Source organism: Hemiscyllium ocellatum, chromosome 8, assembly GCF_020745735.1.
Source record: "Hemiscyllium ocellatum isolate sHemOce1 chromosome 8, sHemOce1.pat.X.cur, whole genome shotgun sequence".
NCBI lineage: Eukaryota > Metazoa > Chordata > Chondrichthyes > Orectolobiformes > Hemiscylliidae > Hemiscyllium > Hemiscyllium ocellatum.
In genome coordinates this window covers 24884471-24903957 of record NC_083408.1, presented here as the reverse complement: position 1 = coordinate 24903957, position 19487 = coordinate 24884471, and the positions used below count along the sequence as shown (strand labels likewise).

The following is a 19487-nucleotide window of genomic DNA, read 5'->3' as shown; positions in this document are numbered from 1 at the left end:
TGAAATATTAATAGCATAGATCAGTCATTTTGCAAACTCTTAAAAGCTGCAGCAAAGCCACAGGTACCTTCAGAAGTCTGTTTTGCTGCACTGAAATGCTAAAGCTGAACTCAGCGGTAAACATACTAAAGGATATGAAAGTTAAATGTACAGCGGTTATAAATATTTGCAGTGTGGATTTCCAGTGTTGATCTTCTTTTGTTTCTTGTAACAGGAAACCATTAGGGATGTTAATCTATTGCAAACTTGTTCGTTTTTTGGAGAAAGCTTGTGTTAACAAATGAAAGTCAAGATGTCAGATAGTGTCTGAAAATAGAATTTGATGAAGTAGAAAAGAAAGCTGTTGAGGTGGTGTGATTTTGGCACATGTGACTTTCAAAAGGCATTTGGTAAAGTGACCCATAATGCACTGATTTGCAAAGTAGAAAATTAACTTTCAGAAGAATATGAAATTGATCAAAGGACAAAAAGCAGACAGTATTTAGCAATTTGCCAGGCTGGGAGAACATAGAACATAGAAAAGTACAGCGCAATACAGGCCCTTCGGCCCTCGATGTTGCGCCGACCGAAGCCTACCTAACCTACACTAGCCCAATAACCTCCATATGCTTATCCAATGCCCACTTAAATGACCATTAAGAGGGAGAGTCCACCACTGCTACTGGCTGGGCATTCCATGAACTCTCAACCCGCTGAGTAAAGAATCTACCCCTAACATCTGTCCTATACCAACCCCCCCCCCCCCCCTTAATTTAAAGTTGTGTCCCCTAGTAACAGCTGACTCCATTAGCGGAAAAAGGTTCTCACTATCAACCCTATCTAAACCTCTAATCATCTTGTACACCTCTATCAAATCTCCCCTAAGCCTTCTTTTCTCCAATGAGAACAGCCCCAAGTGCCTCAGCCTTTCCTCATACGATCTTCCTACCATGCCAGGCAACATCCTGGTAAACCTCCTCTGCACTCGTTCCAATGCCTCCACATCCTTCCTATAGTATGGCGACCAAAACTGCACACAATACTCCAGATGAGGCCGCACCAGAGTTTTATACAACTGCAACATGACCTCAGGACTCCAGAACTCAATTCCTCTACCAATAAAGCCCAGTACGCCATATGCCTTCTTCACAGCACTATTTACCTGGGTGGCAACTTTCAGAGATCTGTGTACTTGGACACCAAGATCCCTCTGCTCATCCACACTACCAAGTAGCCTACCATTAGCCCAGTAATCCATCTTCTTGTTACTCCTACCAAAGTGAATGACTTCACACTTAGCTACATTGAACTCCATTTGCCACCTTTCTGCCCAACTCTGCAACTTACATATATCCCGCTGTAACCTGCCACATCCTCCTTCGCTGTCCACAACTCCACCGACTTTCGTATCATCTGCAAACTTGCTCACCCAGCCTTCAAGCCCCTCCTCCAGGTCATTTATAAAAATGACAAACAGCTATGGTCCCAAAACAGATCCTTGTGGAAAACTGCTAGTAACTGCTCTCCAAGGTGAACCTATCCCATCAACTACTACCCTCTGTCTCCTTCCAGCCAGCCAATTCCTAATCCAAACCTCTAATGCACCTCAATGCCATACCTCCGTAATTTTTGCAGTAGCCTACCATGGGGTACCTTATCGAAAGTCTTGCTAAAATCCATATACACCACATCTACTGCTTTACCCTCGTCCACTTCCTTGGTCACCTTCTCAAAGAACTCAATAAGGTTTGTGAGGCACGACCTGCCCTTCACAAAACCATGCTGACTATCCTTGATCACATTATTCCTATCCAGACTTTCATAAATGCTATCCCTTACAATTCTCTCTAAGACTTTGCCCACAACAGAAGTGAGACTCACTGGCCTATAGTTACTAGGGTTATCCCTACTCCCCTTCTTGAACAAGGGGACCACATTCGCTATCCTCCAGTCTTCTGGCACTATTCCTGTAGACGACAACGACATAAAAATCAAGGCCAATGGCTCCGCTATCTCCTCCCTAGCTTCCCAGAGGATCCTAGGATAAATGCCATCAGGCCCAGGGGACTTATCTATTTTCGCCCTTTCCAGTATTCCCCACACCTCTTCCCTACCTACCTCATGTATGGGAGGAAGTGTACAGTTCTGTTCCCAAAGTGTCAGTATCTCAGTATTAAGATCTCTGTTGTTTTGCATATTTGAGACTCTAGTACATGGCATAATTAAAAGTTTTTGGATGGTATAAAGTCAAATATAGTAAATAACAAGCAAAGTTGTTCTGACAGAGATTTCCGGGGAACATGAAAATGCAGATAATTTTTAACGCTAGTGTGAGCTGTTGCAGTTTTGTAGAAAGACTAATTGGTGATATTAAAGTTAGTGAGACAACTTTTAAATGAGATGCAGAAGCAGAGTAACTTGGAAGCTTGCAAATACACGCATCTTTTAAAGGTAACTGGATGAATAGAAAATGCTGTTTTAGGTGGAGTAAAGCACTTCTTATGGGTAAAGTAAGAACGGTGGTCCTTTGTTTCTGGGTTTGGTAATCATTGTAAGCTTTTGAAAAGGAAGACCTTTTGTATTTCTTAACTCTTATGGATAATTTTGTACAAACCATCAATTTTAACAATTAAATCATTACATCATTTGAACCATTTTAAACTTGGATTTGCTATTTTTCCTTTAATCTAGGTCTCCAAGAATGTGTTCACCTTGAACATCTCTTGCTTTTTTGTTCTGTCTCATCGTGTACTCTTACAAGTTATTAGCAGGACAATAGTTCACAATTCAAGTGATTGGCTCATTCTGGACAAACACACCCATAGAAGGCCTGATGAAAGGGTTCTCATGAAGTGTAGTTTAGTGAACTCTGGTCACCAAAGTCAAAGATCAGAGCCTTTTCAAGTGTGTCTAAAGGAGATGGTCTTTCTGCAGTCTTGAAGTTAGTGACTTATCATCTTTGTTACCAAGAGCTTGGTTTGCTGTGTTGATGGCGTTGAAGATGACCGGATTTGGAGACCTGATGTACAACCACCAGTTCATAAGGCATAGATGTTGCTGTCCTCTCTGCTGCTGCAGTATTCCTGTAGACGTAACTTAAAAGAACAGACAAGAGACCAACATGGCTGCCTTACCACCTATTCCTCTCATTATCCATTATTTCCAAATATGGGCTTGGGATGACGAACCACAATTTGAACTTGTTTAAGGACATTTACCCTGTGAAGAGCAGTGTTGAGACACTTGTTATTTTTGGGAAAGATCTGTTCTTTCTGCCTATTTGGCAAGGAAAATCTGATGAGGCCTCATGGCAAAAATCTCTACCCAGTTTGCAGTAAGCCAGAAAGAGGATGCCTTTGGGATTGAATATTTTTATCCTCTTGGAATCTATTCCAGCATTTTTCTGTATGTCTGATGTTGAAGTACCATTTTGCTCTTTGTTTTTAATTTTGGAATTGCATGTCTCACCTTCGAATCAGCAGTGGTAATTCCAGGCTGTAGACTTTTGAAATGTATCTACTAACCCTTCAGCCACCTCTTTCAAAAAACTGATGTACAGAGGAACCCCTGATTATCTGAACGAGCTGGGCAGGCACTATTTTGTTCAGATAATTGATTATTTGTCTCTCCTCTGGGGCTTGGTGTTTTCTGAAGTTTCCTTTTTCCCCTGCTCTGCCTGCCTTGCTCCCTGTCTGTGTCAGGGCTTATTTCTGAGCACATACACCTGTGTGCAAGGGACCTGCAGCATTACTGAAGCTCCCCCCCCCCCCCCCCCCCACACACACACACCCCCAAAAAAATCAGTTCAATGGGTTTGAGATAGCGAGCACTTGTTAAATCCACTCTCCATTCAGAAGACTAGACAACAGCACACAGCGCACAAGTCTGACTGACCTCTCAGCGATGCCCAGGACTGTTCTTGGCAGCATTTCAGTGAGCCAAGTTCATATTTAATCATTGTAAACAAAAGGTGTGATCAGCGTTGAAACATCACTTTTGATGTAATGTTTCTACCAAGTCCTTGAGATCTTCTTTGGATAATTGATATTCCGATAATCGAGGTTCCTCTGTACATCAGGTTCAAGGAATTTGTCCATTTTTAAATCCAATTAGTTTCTGTAATACTACTTTTCTACAAACTTTAAGGTTAAATTTGTAATTAATATTAAGGCGAACAGCAAAATCCTGTTTAAATATATACACAGGAAAGGGAGAGGCCAAAGTGAACGAAGGCCCTGAGAGAAATTAGGTTGGGGGAATTAACAAATAAGCCTCGCTACCTCTGTATTTGTAACACGATAAATTTAGACCCTCAAAATTGCCCCCAATGGTTCCGAACCAGAATTTTTGAATAACCAATCCCAGAATAATCAATTCTGGACACCGGTTTGTCATGTAAGCAAGACTTAGCAATTTATTAATTGTGCAAAAATTTGTTTAGTATTCCCATAGAAATTAAATTGATCTGTGTGATAAACCCAAAACCCATTTTTGTTTTCAGTTCCATTCACTCAAAAGACAGATAACAAATACTTAAAGGATAAATAAAAGAAAATAACAGAACTAGTCAGATTACTTAAGTGGTTTTTCACTGTGTTGTTCCACAGTCAAAGATCGTTGATCGTGTGTCATGTTTACAGTTCACTCCGATGAAAGCACAGATTCTTAAACATTTAGTTTTCTAATATATGAGCTTCTATGAGCTGCTTGTTGGAGGTTAGGCTATGAGCTTTCACATCTTCATGCTGTAGCATCAACCCGTCAGATTCTTTCTGTCAGAAAACACAGTCCAAAGCCCAATTCAAACTCTGACCACACTCTTGGAGACATAGGGACTGCAGATGCTGGAAGCTAGAGTCAGCACTTGTGAAACTGGAAAAGCACAGCAGGTGAGACCGCATCCAAGGAGCATGAAAATTGATGTTTCAGGCCAAAACCCTTCTTCAGGACTGGAGAGGAGGGACGAATCCCAGAAGTAAATGGAGGGAGGTGGGACTGGGGAGGGGTAAGTGGGATGGTAATAGTTGGATGCAGGTAGTGGGTTTCTTGTGTTTGGTCAGTGGGAAGAGTGGAGCAGATAGGTGAGTGAGAAGATGGATAGGCCAGGTCAGGTTGGGGAGGCGAGGGGAGGGCTGAATAGAGGATAAGGCTGTCGGTGAAAGGAATTTGAAGCTGGTGTAGTCAATATTGAGGCCATTGGGTTGTAAGCTCCCCAGGTGAATATCTGGTGGTGTTCCTTCAGTTTATATTTGGCCTCATCTGACAGTGTAGGAGGCTAACGATGGACATGTCCCCAGGGGAGTGGGAAGGAGAATTAAAATGGATGGCAATGGGTTGATGCGTGCAGAGTTCAGTGCTCCGTGAACTGGTCACTGAGTCTGTGTGTAGTCTCCTCAATATAGAGGCGACCACATCAGCAGCAATGGATGTAATAGATTAGGTTGGACAAAGTGCAGGGGAATGGATGGAAGGATTGTTTGAGGCCTTGGAGGGAGGTGAGAGGGGAGGCAGATGTTGCACCTCTTGCAGTTGCAGGGGAGGCAGAAGTTGCTGTGTTGTAGTTGCATCAAATGTGTAAGAACCACAAGAGTAAAAGAACTTAACACCGGGTCTGGTAGAGAGGTTGGTGGGGAGTGTAGAGTTGATGAGGGAGTCCCTGAGTGAATGGTTACTGCACAAAGTGGAAAGGAGTGGGGAAGGAAAGGTACCAGTGAGATATTAGAGTTAATTTACTCTACTGACCTGCAAGAAATTGAATGCCCCAGGGGTAAAGTAGTGTGTCTTTGTCTTTAGGTGGAATGTGGGAGGATTACATGGCCATTTTCTTTGCCATTCAGGGATTTACATTTTCGTCGAGAAGTCAATAAGAACATTACAATTGGAATTGGACTACTCCCTTATAGTTACAAAAAATAATTTGCAACAGATTTGACCATTTAGGGATGATTTGCATTTCATTGTTTCTGGAGATGGGGTGGTCACTGCATTGTATCTTGAGTGGCATGTGACTGAGGAGATAGCTGAGGGTTGTCTTGGGGCAGTATTAACTGTGATGTTCAGAGTTTTGTATAAAGGACAGACTGTGTCCTTTGTTCACTGAGAATTTTTGACATGACCTCGTAAACCCTGCGGGGTTTATGTTAAAGGTTCCTCCAGAGAAACCCCTGAACAAAACACTCAAATATGGCAAAGAGTGATCAGGGTTTTTCCAAAGCTTGTACTGTACTGTGCTTAGTAAAATTTGGTTGCTTGTTCACAGAAGTTGCTGTGTTGTAGTTGCATCAAATGTGTAAGAACCACAAGAGTAAAACTTAACACCGGGTCTGGTAGAGAGGTTGGTGGGGAATGTAGAGTTGATGAGGGAGTCACTGAGTGAATGGTTACTGCACAAAGTGGAAAGGAGTGGGGAAGGAAATATCTTTTTTAGTGGTTATAAGTTGTAGTGGTTGCTTTTCTGATTTGTAGGTGGTAGAAATGTCGGAGCATGATGCATTAGATTTGGAGATTGATGAGGATTAAGGAGACTCTCATTTTTGGGCGGTGGGGTGGGGGGAGGTTTGAGGGCAGGAGTGTGGGAGATGGAGGAGAAAAGGTTGAGGGAATTCTTAATTGTTGAGAAAAGAAAACTGTGATCCCTAAAGTAGGAGGTATCTGGGATGTCCTGATGAAGAACACCTCATTCTAGCAGCAGATGCAGTGGAGGTGGAGGAATTAGGAGTATGGCCTGGCACTTTTGCAGGAAGGTGGGTGAGAGGAGGTGTAGTTGATGGAGTTCGTAGGTTTGAAATGAATGTCAGTGGTGAGTCAGTTTTCAGAGAGGTCCAGGAAGGGGAGGGGGGTATCAAAAATAATCCAGGTGAATTTAAGGGCAGGACGAAAGGTGTAGGTGAAGTTGGTAACCTGCGGGAGCACGAGGCAGCACCAGCACAGTCATCAATATGACTGAGGAAGTGGTGAAGGAATCAAAGTTTTCAGGAAAAGGCAGGATGTTGACAATTGAGATTAATCGTAATCTCAGAATAGTTTAGAGCAGATTTGATGGGCTAAGTACTTCTATGTCTTATGGTGTTGTAACATGTTAGACAATTGCAAGGGCTGACTGCCTTTCCTCCACTCACCCACATGCTCTCAAATCCCTTTACCTGCCTGACTCCTAGTCACACCTCCCTGTCTCTGATCCCTGTTTATGCCTTTTTAACTAACCTAAATAATGTAACTACTTTATGGAAACTTCTTTACCATATGTCTGTGGCTCAGCTCAGACACTTAATTGAAGCTCCTCAAGCTGTAGATACTTAGCACAGGGTGTTGTTATCATGGATTGTTGTGGCATCCAGGAGCTCCTGGATGTTAATATTTTGTTAATATTTATTTCAATTAATTTAAATTATGTGTTCTTTCAAAAACCAGTTAAATCACTTAAGTCAGCTTAATCTAGATCGTTAATTAGATCTGCTCTGACAGCTTGTTAGTCCCCATTTAAACCAGGAAGAAATAATGTCTTTAAACAGTAGATTTTAGTTAGTTGTTAAATATAAACAAAAATTTTTACTTTAGCAAGAGATTAGCCCTTAAGGTCTCTTACTTGCCCAACCTCTGGTTTCACACACGATGTGCATTTAACGCAAATTCAAACCATGCAAGTCAACTCGAGTGGTTAGGGCATTGCTATGGGGATGCAATAGGGATTCTCTGTCACCATAATCCTCATTATAACTTGTTTCTATGTTATGGCTTCTAACAATGGGATTCTTTCAAAAGAGTCTTGCAGTTGTCAAAAAGCAGTTACTGCTGTCTCTGAGCTTGTAATCACAAATTTAACTCTGTCATGATCATAGTTTGGGAATGTTTGCTTTAGACTAATATAAACTTTTGTGTGTGTGGTTTTGGATGTTTCTCTAATGATAAATTGCTTCTTGTCTTCCTATAGACTAGGAGAACAGTTCTACAAGGAAGCCATTGAACATTGCCGGAATTACAATGCCCGGCTGTGTGCAGAACGCAGTGTCCGCCTGCCATTCCTGGACTCTCAGACTGGTGTCGCACAAAATAATTGCTACATTTGGATGGAAAAGAGGCATAGAGGCCCAGGTTAGTATTCACTTTGGCCGGGGAGGTGGGGGGGGAGGGGTTGGGGTTGGAGGATGTGGTTTGGGTGGGGGGGGAGGGGAGGTGGAGGATGTGGTTGGGGGAGGGGGGGGGGAGGTGGAGGATGTGTTTGGGGGGGGGGAGGTGGAGAATGTGTTTGGGGGGGGAGGTGGAAGATGTGGTTGGGGGGGGAGGTGGAGGATGTGGTTTGGGGGGGGAGGTGGAGGATGTGGTTTGGGGGGGGAGGTGGAGGATGTGGTTTGGGGGGGGAGGTGGAGGATGTGGTTTGGGGGGGGAGGTGGAGGATGTGGTTTGGGGGGGGGAGGTGGAGGATGTGGTGGGGGGGGGAGGTGGAGGATGTGGTGGGGGGGGAGGTGGAGGATGTGGTTGGGGGGGGAGGTGGAGGATGTGGTTGGGGGGGGGAGGTGGAGGATGTGGTTGGGGGGGGGAGGTGGAGGATGTGGTTGGGGGGGGGAGGTGGAGGATGTGGTTGGGGGGGGGAGGTGGAGGATGTGGTTGGGGGGGGGAGGTGGAGGATGTGGTTGGGGGGGGGAGGTGGAGGATGTGGTTGGGGGGGTGGTGGGGGGGTGGAGGATGTGGGGGGGTTGTGGAGGATGTGGTCGGGTTGTGGAGGATGTGGTCGGAGGGGTGGGGGGGGGAGTTCAATGTTTACTTCTGACATGGGCGCAACATGCCTGGTATCATTGTAAGTTTGAAATTTTAACAGGCAATTTTAAGTCTTGCAGGGTGCTCACTTAAATTGATACTGAGCAGCTTAAAGTGAGGTGCTTTGGGAACATGAAAGGCAAAGATGAATTGATTTTCCAGCCTGTTCCATGCAATTAAGATGCTCCCTATCCCATGTGAAACAAGGCAATCTCCGAATCATACAGTGCAGAAGAGATTCTTCAGCTCATCAAGTCCACATCAACAAAAAAGCTGCTTTAAATCTACACTAGTCCCACTTTCCAATATTTGGCTCATAGGCTTGAATGTTATGACATTTCAAGTGCTCATCCAAGTACTTGTTAAAGGCTGTGCTGTTGTCCTCTATGACTACTATGCATGTGTAGTACTTTACATTGATCCAGCTTCCTCAGATCCAGTTCTCCAGAATGAACAGAACTTTCAAAATGCTTTCTATCTGTCAGCCGGGGCTCTCTGGGCCAGGTTAACAGCCATAATCGGGGAACTTGTATTTTTAATGAGGTCTGCCTGGCTGACCTTTTTGCAATCACTACATCCCTCCCCCTCTAAGTCCAGCAACATAGACCTGTTCTTTTTCTTGTCACCTCTCCTGGGTGATTTTCACACTGGGTCTGGTTTCTCTGACTGAGCCTCCGATACAAATAACCTGTATCGGACCATAGCACACCTGTTGCGCCTGGAGCATTTGGAAGAAATTCATCTTTTGCTTCAGGCAGTAAAGGGATCAAGGCTGCAACATCTGCAGTGTCCATCTCCGACTCCAAGGTTTCTTCCATTCTGGACAGAAGGAGAGAACACTAGTATTCTGACAGTTTTTGTTTTGAAGTGCCAAGTACATTTACAAGTTAGCAGCTTTCATATAGTCCACGTGCATGGTCGGCTATGCCTCTTACCCTTGCAGGGCCATTCCAGTGATTCCAACCCCAAACTTTGTCCCTGGAATAAAATGTCTCCCTTGCTTATCTGAGTCTTATGTCCAGTATTGGTGTTCCTGATGCCGTTTCGTCTTTCTTTCCCCACCCCCTCACCCCAGAGGTCTGGGAAGATCAGATTTAACCTGATGCTGAATCTTCTCCCCATGAGCAACTCTGGAGCTATTCTTGTAGTTGAATGGTCCAATTAATCAATTAGGAACTGGGGTAGGTTGGTATTGAGTGAAGCTGTGAGTTGGTACTTTCCTTCAGACCATTGGACAATAGATGGAATGGAGCTGTCCTTATGTGTCAAATGCCATTGAACTTTGGGAAATACTCAGATTCCCTTCGGGTAAATGGTCTGCTGTTTGTGATCAACACATCAGTGAGCAGTGTATGGCAAAAGATGTTTGCTACTTTTCTATTGTTGTCACCCTGTCTGACGAGTATCACATCCAACCACTTTGGCCATTCACAATAATTAAGATCTTTGAGCTCTTGAGACTACAGTGTAACCTAATCCAGAGTTTATCTGGCTACTCTCATGAATGTAGGAGAGCTACTAGCCTTTTTTTTGTCTTTGTTGGCACTCTGGACACCAACACAGCAATGTCTGCATCCAATCCTGGCTACCAGACATAACCTGTCCCCAGCATCTTTGTTTTGGACACCCTGGATGACTCTGGTGGGGTTCAGGCAGAATCTGATGGTGATCTTTATTCAGGTCAATCACTCTTGCTCCCCCTAGTAGCATGCCGTACTGTCTGGTGGTCAGGTCTCATTGGGTCCAGAAAATTTCAATTCTGGTCGTTTTCCCTCATCAGGCTTGGATCCAACCAAGTAGTTTACTGTACTACAATCAGTGTAATTGAACCAGCTGCTTCTCATGTGAGACTGGAAACAAAATGTACCCTTAATCTGTAAGGCTTCCCTGGTTCAGGTTCTCAGGCTCACCAAGGTCTTTCGCAAACTTAAAGGTTGGAATCCAGAACAAATTTTGTTAAAGACTGGTTCTGCAAACACTGATCTAGCCATGCCAGCGTCAACCTCTGTTAGAACCAGGTGACCATTTAACCAGATCATTATTTGATTTGACTCTGATTTGGATGTCACTAAGCAATTTAACTGTTCTAAACCAGATCTTGGTGGGCTTTCTAGGTTGTGTACCCTTCTGTATACCAGTCTGAGTTCCCTTACTCAATTAGGGCATAGTGGGACTCTTCGTGTCTTGAGTCTGCATGTCAGCACCAATTACAATGGCTTGCTAGCTTGAATCCTGAACGAAGTGTTCATCATTTGGCCAAGGCTTCACTTTGTTTTGGGACTTTGCTGTGGGCTGACTTATTTCTGTTCAGGAAATATCATGAGTGAGGCATGTGTAAGTATCTTCGCTCAAGTGGTGTTCCGCAAGCTCAATTGGCCTGGCAATTTCTAATGGCATAATCTGTAGCTCATATGCTCCATTTGCCACGTTTTCTAATGACAAAGCCAGATGCCGTGGCTGTTTGATGTCCAGGTGGGCTTTGGCCAGTCGCTGCTTTTGCACGGTTACGTCATTAATCCCACACACCACATGGTCTCTTGGCATCTCATCTCATGTAACAAAAAGTCACATGTCTCTGCTAGTCGTCTGAACCTATCAAAAATCTTGACATTGATCCCCCTGGTTCTTGAACTGCCGAATAAAACCGATAGCATTTAGGAATTAAATTTAAAATCTGATTGAAGATTTGTAGCTCGGGTATCCGTTGTTGTGGTTCTGCTCGCCGAGCTGGAAGTTTTTGTTGCAAACGTTTCATTCCCTGGCTAGGGAACATCATCAGCGCTGTTGGAGCCTCGTGTGAAGCGCTGCTTTGATGTTTCTTGCGAAAAGAGGAAGAGGAACATCTATACAAGGTATTCGCCAAAAACGGATACCCACGCAACTTTATCACCAGATGCCTAAGAGATAGACTGAGGAACGAGGACATGCCACAACCAAAAGGACGAGCCACTCTACCATACGTCAAGAGCGTCTCAGAACTGACAGCCAGACTACTGCAACCCTTAGGACTCATAACAGCACACAAGCCAACATCCACGCTCAGACAACAACTCACTAGAACAAAGGACCCAATACCCAGCATGAGCCAAACTAACGTAGTTTACAAAATACCATGCAAGGACTGCACAAAACACTATATAGGACAAACAGGAAGACAGCTAACAATCCGCATCCATGAACATCAGCTAGCCACAAAATGACACGACCAGCTATCTCTAGTAGCCATACACTCAGACAACCAGCAACATGAATTTGACTGGGAAAACACCACTATCATAGGACAAGCCAGACAGAGAACAGCCAGAGAATTCCTAGAAGCATGGCATTCATCCCCAAACTCCATCAACAGACACATTGACCTGGACACCATATACAATCCACTACAGCTGAAACTGACACCCGGAAACGGCAAGAACATCCATCAACAGACACGTCGACCTGGACCCCACATACAAATCACTGCAGCTGAAACTGACACCTGGAAGCGGCAAGAACAAACCAATATAAATACCGGAAGAAACATCAAAGCAGCGCTTCACACGAGGCTCCAACAGCACTGATGATGTTCCCTAGCCAGGGAACGAAACGTTTGCAGCAAAAACTTCCAGCTCGGCGAGCAGAACCACAACAAAGGAATTAAATTAGGCTTGAGGTCATAATATTTCTTAACTGAATCTGTCACTTGTTGAAAGATTTTAGTATCTGGGTGCCTCAGGAAATATTAAGATCCTGATTATCGAGAAACCTGCCAGTCCACGAGCTGTCAGGAGAATTGCTTATTGCTTTTCATCTGCCCCAATTGTCATTTACCCAGAGTAAAAAAAAAAGTTCCTTCCATGTACTAGGTCCAGTTTTCAGGGTAAAACGAGTCAAGCTTCCCAAATAACTGCATGTTGCCAGAAATGCTTACCCAATTCAGACAGCTGTTGTGGGCAGATTTCTTCAGGAGCATTTTTATTCTCTCGTTGCTACTGAAATAATACCACAAACATTGGTGTCCTGCCACCAAGTCACACATGCTTAGTATTTGTCACTGGTCCAGCTCTCTGAGTGAACAGAATTTCTAACACTTCTGTTTAGATCTGTCAGCCAGGGCTCCCTCATTGTAGATTTTAACCTGGTGTACTTGGCTGACCTTGTTACAATCACTACAATGTCATTTCAGTGCAAATATATTGTATCTCTCTCACTCCCTGTGGTGGCTTGACATTTCCATTATTGCCCATCCCCTGTTGCCCTTGAGAAGGTGCTAGTAAGCTGCTGCCTTGAACTACTGCAGTCCATTTGGTTTATGTGTACACAATGGTGTTAGGTAGACATTTTCAGGATTATGACGCATTTAGACTAAAGGAATAGAATAGCGTTGTAATTTCAGTTTAGAATGGTGAGTGGCTTGGAGGAGAATGTGCAGTTGGTGGTGTAGCCACATAAATGCTGCCCTTGTCCGTCTAGATCTGTTTGTCCGGCTAGTTGTCGAAGATTTGGAGAGTGCTCTCGGTAGAATTTTAGTGAATTTCTTTGCATCTTGTGGATCATGCACATTACTGATACCATTGTGGATGCTAATGCAGGGCTGTTTTCTGGTGGTGTCCAGCTGTATTCTGGAGCTGGAGCATTCCATACATCCCTGTTTTGTGCCTTGCAGATAAACCATGCTTGAGGAATTGGGGTGTGAATTCCTTGCTGTAGGATTCCTACTTTCTGATGTGCTGTTGTAGCCACAGTATTTATATGGCTAGTCTCGTTCAATTTCTGGTCAGTTGTAGCCCACAGGATGTTAACGATGGGGGAAATGAATGATAATGCCATTAAATGTCAAAGAGAAACAGTTAAATTCGCTCCAGTCAAAGATTGTCATTGTCTGTGACTTGTGTGGTCGAAATGTTGCTCATTACTTCTCAGTTGTCAGACCAAGCTTTGAAAATGTCCATATTTTACTGCATTTGAACACTTTTAGCATCTGAAGAATTCTGAACAATCCTGAACGTAGTGAAATGATTCGTGAACATCACCACTTCTGAACCCATGATGATTGGAAGGTCATTGAGATGACAGGATGTAGTTTGTGAGGATAGAAAAACATCATATCAAAAGAACTAGACACAGGAGGAGGCAATTGAGCCCTCAAGCCCACTCTACCATTCAGTATGATCATAGCTGATCTTACCTCAGTCTTCATTTTCCTGTCCAGTCCTGTTTGAACCAGTTACTAATTAAAAATCTGTCTATCTCTTGGTCAGATTTACTCAATGTCCAGGCAAACTCTGGGGGAGTGAATTCCACGGATTTACAATGGTTTGAGAGAAGTAATTCCTCCTCATCGGTTTTAAATTTTCTATTGTTTATCCCTAAAACTAGCCTTTGTATTCTAGATTGCCCTGCAAGAGGAAACTTCCTTCCACATCAGCATCTTGTAAACCTCCATTTAGATCTCATCTCATTCTTTCAAACTCCAGAGTGTATAGGCCTAAACTATTCAATCTGCAGCCAAGGAGCAGGAGAATCGATGTTTCGGGCATGAGCCCTTTTTCCCAAACGTCGATTCGCCTGCTCCTTGGATGCTGCCTGACCTGCTGCGCTTTTCCAGCACATTTTCAGCTCTGATCTCCAGCATCTGCAGACCTCACTTTCTCCTAAACTATTCAATCTGTCTTCATAAATCAAGCACCTCCCTTCTAGAATCAATTTAGTGAATGTCCCATGAACTGCCAGCAACCTGACATCCATCCAATTAAGGTGACCAAAACACACACTAATACTCCAAGTGTGTTCAACACTTAATTTAACAACACTTCACAGCTTTAATACTCTCTCCCTTTAGCAATAAATGCCAAAATTCCATTTGCCGCCTCATTACCTGCTGGAGGACACCCAGATCTCCTCTGCACTGAAGCACTCTGAAATTTCTTTCCATTTAGAAAATAAGTTGCCTTTCTATTCTTCTCTCCAAAATGGACAACTTCTTCACACTAATCCACATTAGATTCCATCTGCCAAAAATTGGTCCATTCACCTAACTTATCCATATCTACTTGTAAATTTATTTCTTTATACCAGCTTACTGTCCCACCTATTTTAGAGTCATTTGCAACTTTGGCTATTGTACCTTCTATCCCTGCATCCAAGTCATTGACATAGATTGTAAATAGTTGTACCCAAGGACTGACTCCAGTGGAACCCCACTAGTTGCATTTTGTCAACAGAAAAGGACTCTTATTTCTATTCCCATATGAACTTACCTTGTATAGTAACATTTGTGTAGCACGTTATCAAATGGAAGTTTAGATCATTAGCATCTTATGGAATACAGGGAGAACTAGCCATTTGGATACAGAACTGGCTCGAAGGTATAAGACAGAGGGTTGTGGTGGATTGTTTTTCAGACTGGAGGCTTGTGACCAGTGGAGTACCACAACGGTCAGTGCTGGGTCCACTGCTTTTAATCATTTATATAAATGATTTGGATGTGAACGTAGGAGGTATGCAGATGACACCAAAATTGGAGGCATAATGGACAGTGAAGAAGGTTACCTCAGATTACGGCAGGAACTTGATCAGAGGGGCCAATGGGCTGAGAAATGTGAGGTGCTGCATTTTGGGAAATCAAATCTTACCATTAAATGTATAAGTCATGCTAAGGTCCTAGGGAGTGTTGCTGAAGAAAGAGACCTTGGAGTGCAGGTTCATAAATAAAGTCGCGGGTAGACAGGATAGAACATAGAGCATAGAACAATGCAGCACAGAACAGGCCCTTCGGCCCACGATGTTGTGCCGAACATTTGTCCTAGCTTAAGCACCTATCCGTGTACCTATCCAATTGCCGCCTAAAGGTCCCCAATGATTCTGACTCTGCCACTCCCACAGGCAGCGCATTCCATGCTCCCACCACTCTCCGGGTAAAGAACCTACCCCTGACATCCCCCCTATACCTTCCACCCTTCACCATGAATTTATGTCCCCTTGTAACACTCTGTTGTACCCGGGGAAAATGTCTCTGACTGTCTACTCTATCTATTCCCCTGATCATCTTATAAACCTCTATCAAGTCCCCCCTCATCATTCGCCGTTCCAATGAGAAAATGTCTAGCACTCTCAACCTATCCTCGTATGACCTATTCTCCATTCCAGGCGACATCCTGATAAATCTCCTCTGCATCTCTCCAAAGCTTCCACATCTTTCCTAAAGTGAGGCGACCAGAACTGCACACAGTACTCCAAATGTGGCCTTACCAAGGTCCTGTACAGCTGCAACATCACCTCACGACTCTTGAATTCAATCCCTCTGCTAATGAACGCAAATACACCATGGGCCTTCTTACAAGCTCTATCCACCTGAGTGGCAACTTTCAAAGAGCTATGAACATACTCCCCAAGATCCCTCTGCTCCTCCACCTTACTAAGAACCCTACCGTTAACCCTGTATTCCACATTCTTATTTGTCCTTCCAAAATGGACAACCTCACACTTGACAGGGTTGAACTCCATCTGCCACTCCTCAGCCCAGCTCTGCATCATATCTAAGTCCCTTTGCAGCTGACAACAGCCCTCCACAACTCCACCAATCTTCGTATCGTCTGCAAATTTACTGACCCACCCTTCGACTCCCTCTTCCAAGTTATTTATAAAAATTACAAACAGCAGAGGACCCAGAACTGATCCCTGCGGAACTCCACTTGTATCTGGGCTCCAGGCTGAATATTTACCATTTACCACCACTCTGACTTCGATCAGTTAGTCAGTTCTCTATCCAACTGGCCAAATTTCCCACTATCCCATGCCTCCTGACTTTCCGCATAAGCCTGCCATGGGGAACCTTATCGAATGCCTTACTAAAATCCATGTACGCTACATCCACTGCTCTACCCTCATCCACATGCTTGGTCACCTCCTCAAAGAATTTTCAATAAGACTTGTAAGGCAAGACCTACCCCTCACAAATCCGTGCTGGCTGTCCCTAATCAAATAGTGCCTTTCCAGATACTCATAAATTCTATCCCTCAGTACTCTTTCCATTACTTTGCCTACCACTGAAGTAAGACTAACTGGCCTGTAATTCCAGGGGTTATCCCTGTTCCCTTTTTTGAATAGGAGCACAACATTCGCCACTCTCCAGTCCCCTGGTACCACCCCCGTTGACAGTGAAGACGAAAAGATCATTGCCAACGGCTCTGCAATTTCCTCTCTTGCTTCCCACGTAATCCTAGGATATATCCCACCAGGCCTGGGGGGCTTGTCTATCCTCAAGTTTTTCAAAATGCCCAACACATCTTCCTTCCTAACAAGTATCTCCTCTAGCTTACCAGTCCGTTTCATACTCCCCTCTTCAACAATACGTTCCCTCTCATTTGTAAATACTGAAGAAAAGTACTCATTCAAGACCTCTCCTATCTCTTCCGACTCGATACACAATCTCCCATTACTGTCCTTGATCGGACCTGCCCTCGTTCTCGTCATTCTCATGTTTTTCACGTACGCATAAAAGGCCTTGGGTTATCCTTGATCCTACCCGCCAAAGATTTTTCATGCCCTCTCTTCGCTCTCCTAATCCTTTTCTTCAGCTCCCTCCTGGTTATCCTGTATCCCTCCAACGCTCTGTCTGAACCTTGTTTCCTCAACCTTATGTAAGCCGCCTCCTGCCTCTTTACTAGACATTCAACCTCCCTCGTCAACCAAGGTTCCCTCACACGACCATCTCTTTCCTGCCTGACAGGTACATACATATCAAGGACACATCGTATCTGTTCCTTGAAAAAGTTCCACATTTCCACCACATCCTTCCCTGACAGCCTATGCTCCCAACTTATGCTCCTCAGATCCTGTCTTGCAGCATCGTATTTATCCATTTTCCACCCCCCCAATTGTAAAACCTACCCTGTTGCATGCACCTATCTCTCTCCATAACCAAGGTGAAAGTCACAGAATTGTGGTCACCATCACCAAAATGCTCACCCACTAACAAGCCCTTCACTTGTCCCGGTTCGTTACCGAGTACCAAATCCAATATGGCCTCCCCTCTGGTCGGACAATCTACATACTGAGTTAGAAAAGCTTCCTGGACACACTGCACAAACACTGCCCGTCCAATCTACTTGATCTAAAGAGCTTCCAATCAATATTTGGGAAGTTGAAATCGCCCATGACTACTACCCTGTGGCTTCTGCACCTTTCCAAAATCTGTTTCTCCACATCTTTGCTGCGATTGGGGGGCCTATAGTAAACACTCAACAAGGTGACTGCTCCTTTCCTATTTCTGACTTCAGTCCATACTACCTCGAAAGGCAGATCCCCCTCAAACTGCCTTTCTGCAGCCATTATACCATTTCTAATTAGCAAAGGCACACCCCCTCCTTTTTTACCACTCTCCCTAATCTTACTGAAACATCTGTAACCAGCAACCTCCAACAACCATTCCTGTCCCTCTTCTATCAATGTTTCCGTGATGGCCACAACTTCGTAGTCCCAAGTACCAATCCACGCCTTAAGTTCACCCACCTTATTTCTGATACTCCTTGCATTGATATACACACTTGAGCCCATCTCTGTGTCCGCAAGTATTCCCTGTTAGTGTTACCTTCTCCACAGCCTCCCTACATTCTTGGACATCCTGAAGAACAGCTAACCTACTTGCTGGACTAAAGTCCGGATCCCATCCCCCTGCCAAATTAGTTTTAAACCACCCCTCCCCCACCGAAGAGTGCTAACAAACCTACCTCCCAGGATATTGGTGCCATTCTGGTTCAGATGCAACCCATCCTGCTTGTACAGGTCCCACCTACCCCAGAATGCAGTCCAATTGCCCAAATTGCCAGGGTTGGAGGATTTGAGCTATAGGGAGAGGCTGAATAGGCTGGGGCTGTTTTCCCTGGAGCGTCGGAGGCTGAAGGGTCACCTTAGAGGTTTATAAAATCATGAGGTATAAACAGACAAGGTCTTTTCCCTGGGTGGGGGTGTCCAGAACTAGAGGACATAGGTTTAGGGTGAGAGGGGAAAGATATGAGAGACCCAAGGGGCAACCTTTTCATGCAGAGGGTGGTATGTGAATGGAATGAGTTGCCAGAGGAAGTGATGGAGGCTGGTTCAATTACAGCATTAAGAGGCATCTGGATGGTTTTATGAATAGGAAGGGTTTAGAGGGATATGGGCCAAATGCTGGCAAATGGGACTAGATTAGGTTAGGATATCTGGGCACCATGGGCAAGTTGGACCAAAGGGTCTGTTTCTGTGCTGTACATCTCTATTACTCTATGTACTATGCCTTTAAAAAAATCCCAGTTATCTACATTGCTTGTTACATTTTCAAAGAACTCTAGTCAAACACTATTTACCTTTCATAAAACCATGCCGACTCTGATGGATTGCGAGTTGACTTTCCAAATGTCCTGTTATTACTTCCTTAATCAAGAATTTTAATAATTTCCCAATGAGAGATGTTAAACTAACTAGTCTGGTTTCCTACTTTGACTCCTTTTTTGGAATAGGAGTGTTATATTAGCATCTTTTTGAGGGAATTTTGGATTATTATAACCAGTAGATCCACCATATCTGTTGCCACTTCTTTTTGGACTCTAGGGTGTAGGCTTTCAGACCCTGGGGACTTGCCCCTGCCCTCAATCTCAATTGTTAACTCAGTATTTTTCTTCCCAAGTGGTATTGTTCTAAGTTCCTCCCTTCCTATGATCCTTGCATTACTTGTTGCTATTGAGATAGTACTAGCATCCTCCACCATGAAAAGTGAGCCAATATATAGAACGTCT

At 44.1% G+C, this 19487-nt stretch overlaps 1 protein-coding gene across 4 annotated transcripts in view; it reads left to right on the top strand.

Annotated features, from left to right (window-relative positions):
* Nucleotides 1-19487, top strand: part of dpf3 (double PHD fingers 3) — a 142709-nt gene that overhangs the window by 47664 nt on the left and 75558 nt on the right. For all 4 annotated transcript variants that reach the window (XM_060828288.1, XM_060828290.1, XM_060828291.1 and 1 more), the window contains exon 2: nucleotides 7910-8070. In XM_060828288.1, the coding sequence (XP_060684271.1) occupies nucleotides 7910-8070 (161 nt within the window). The remainder of the gene's footprint in view (nucleotides 1-7909; nucleotides 8071-19487) is intronic.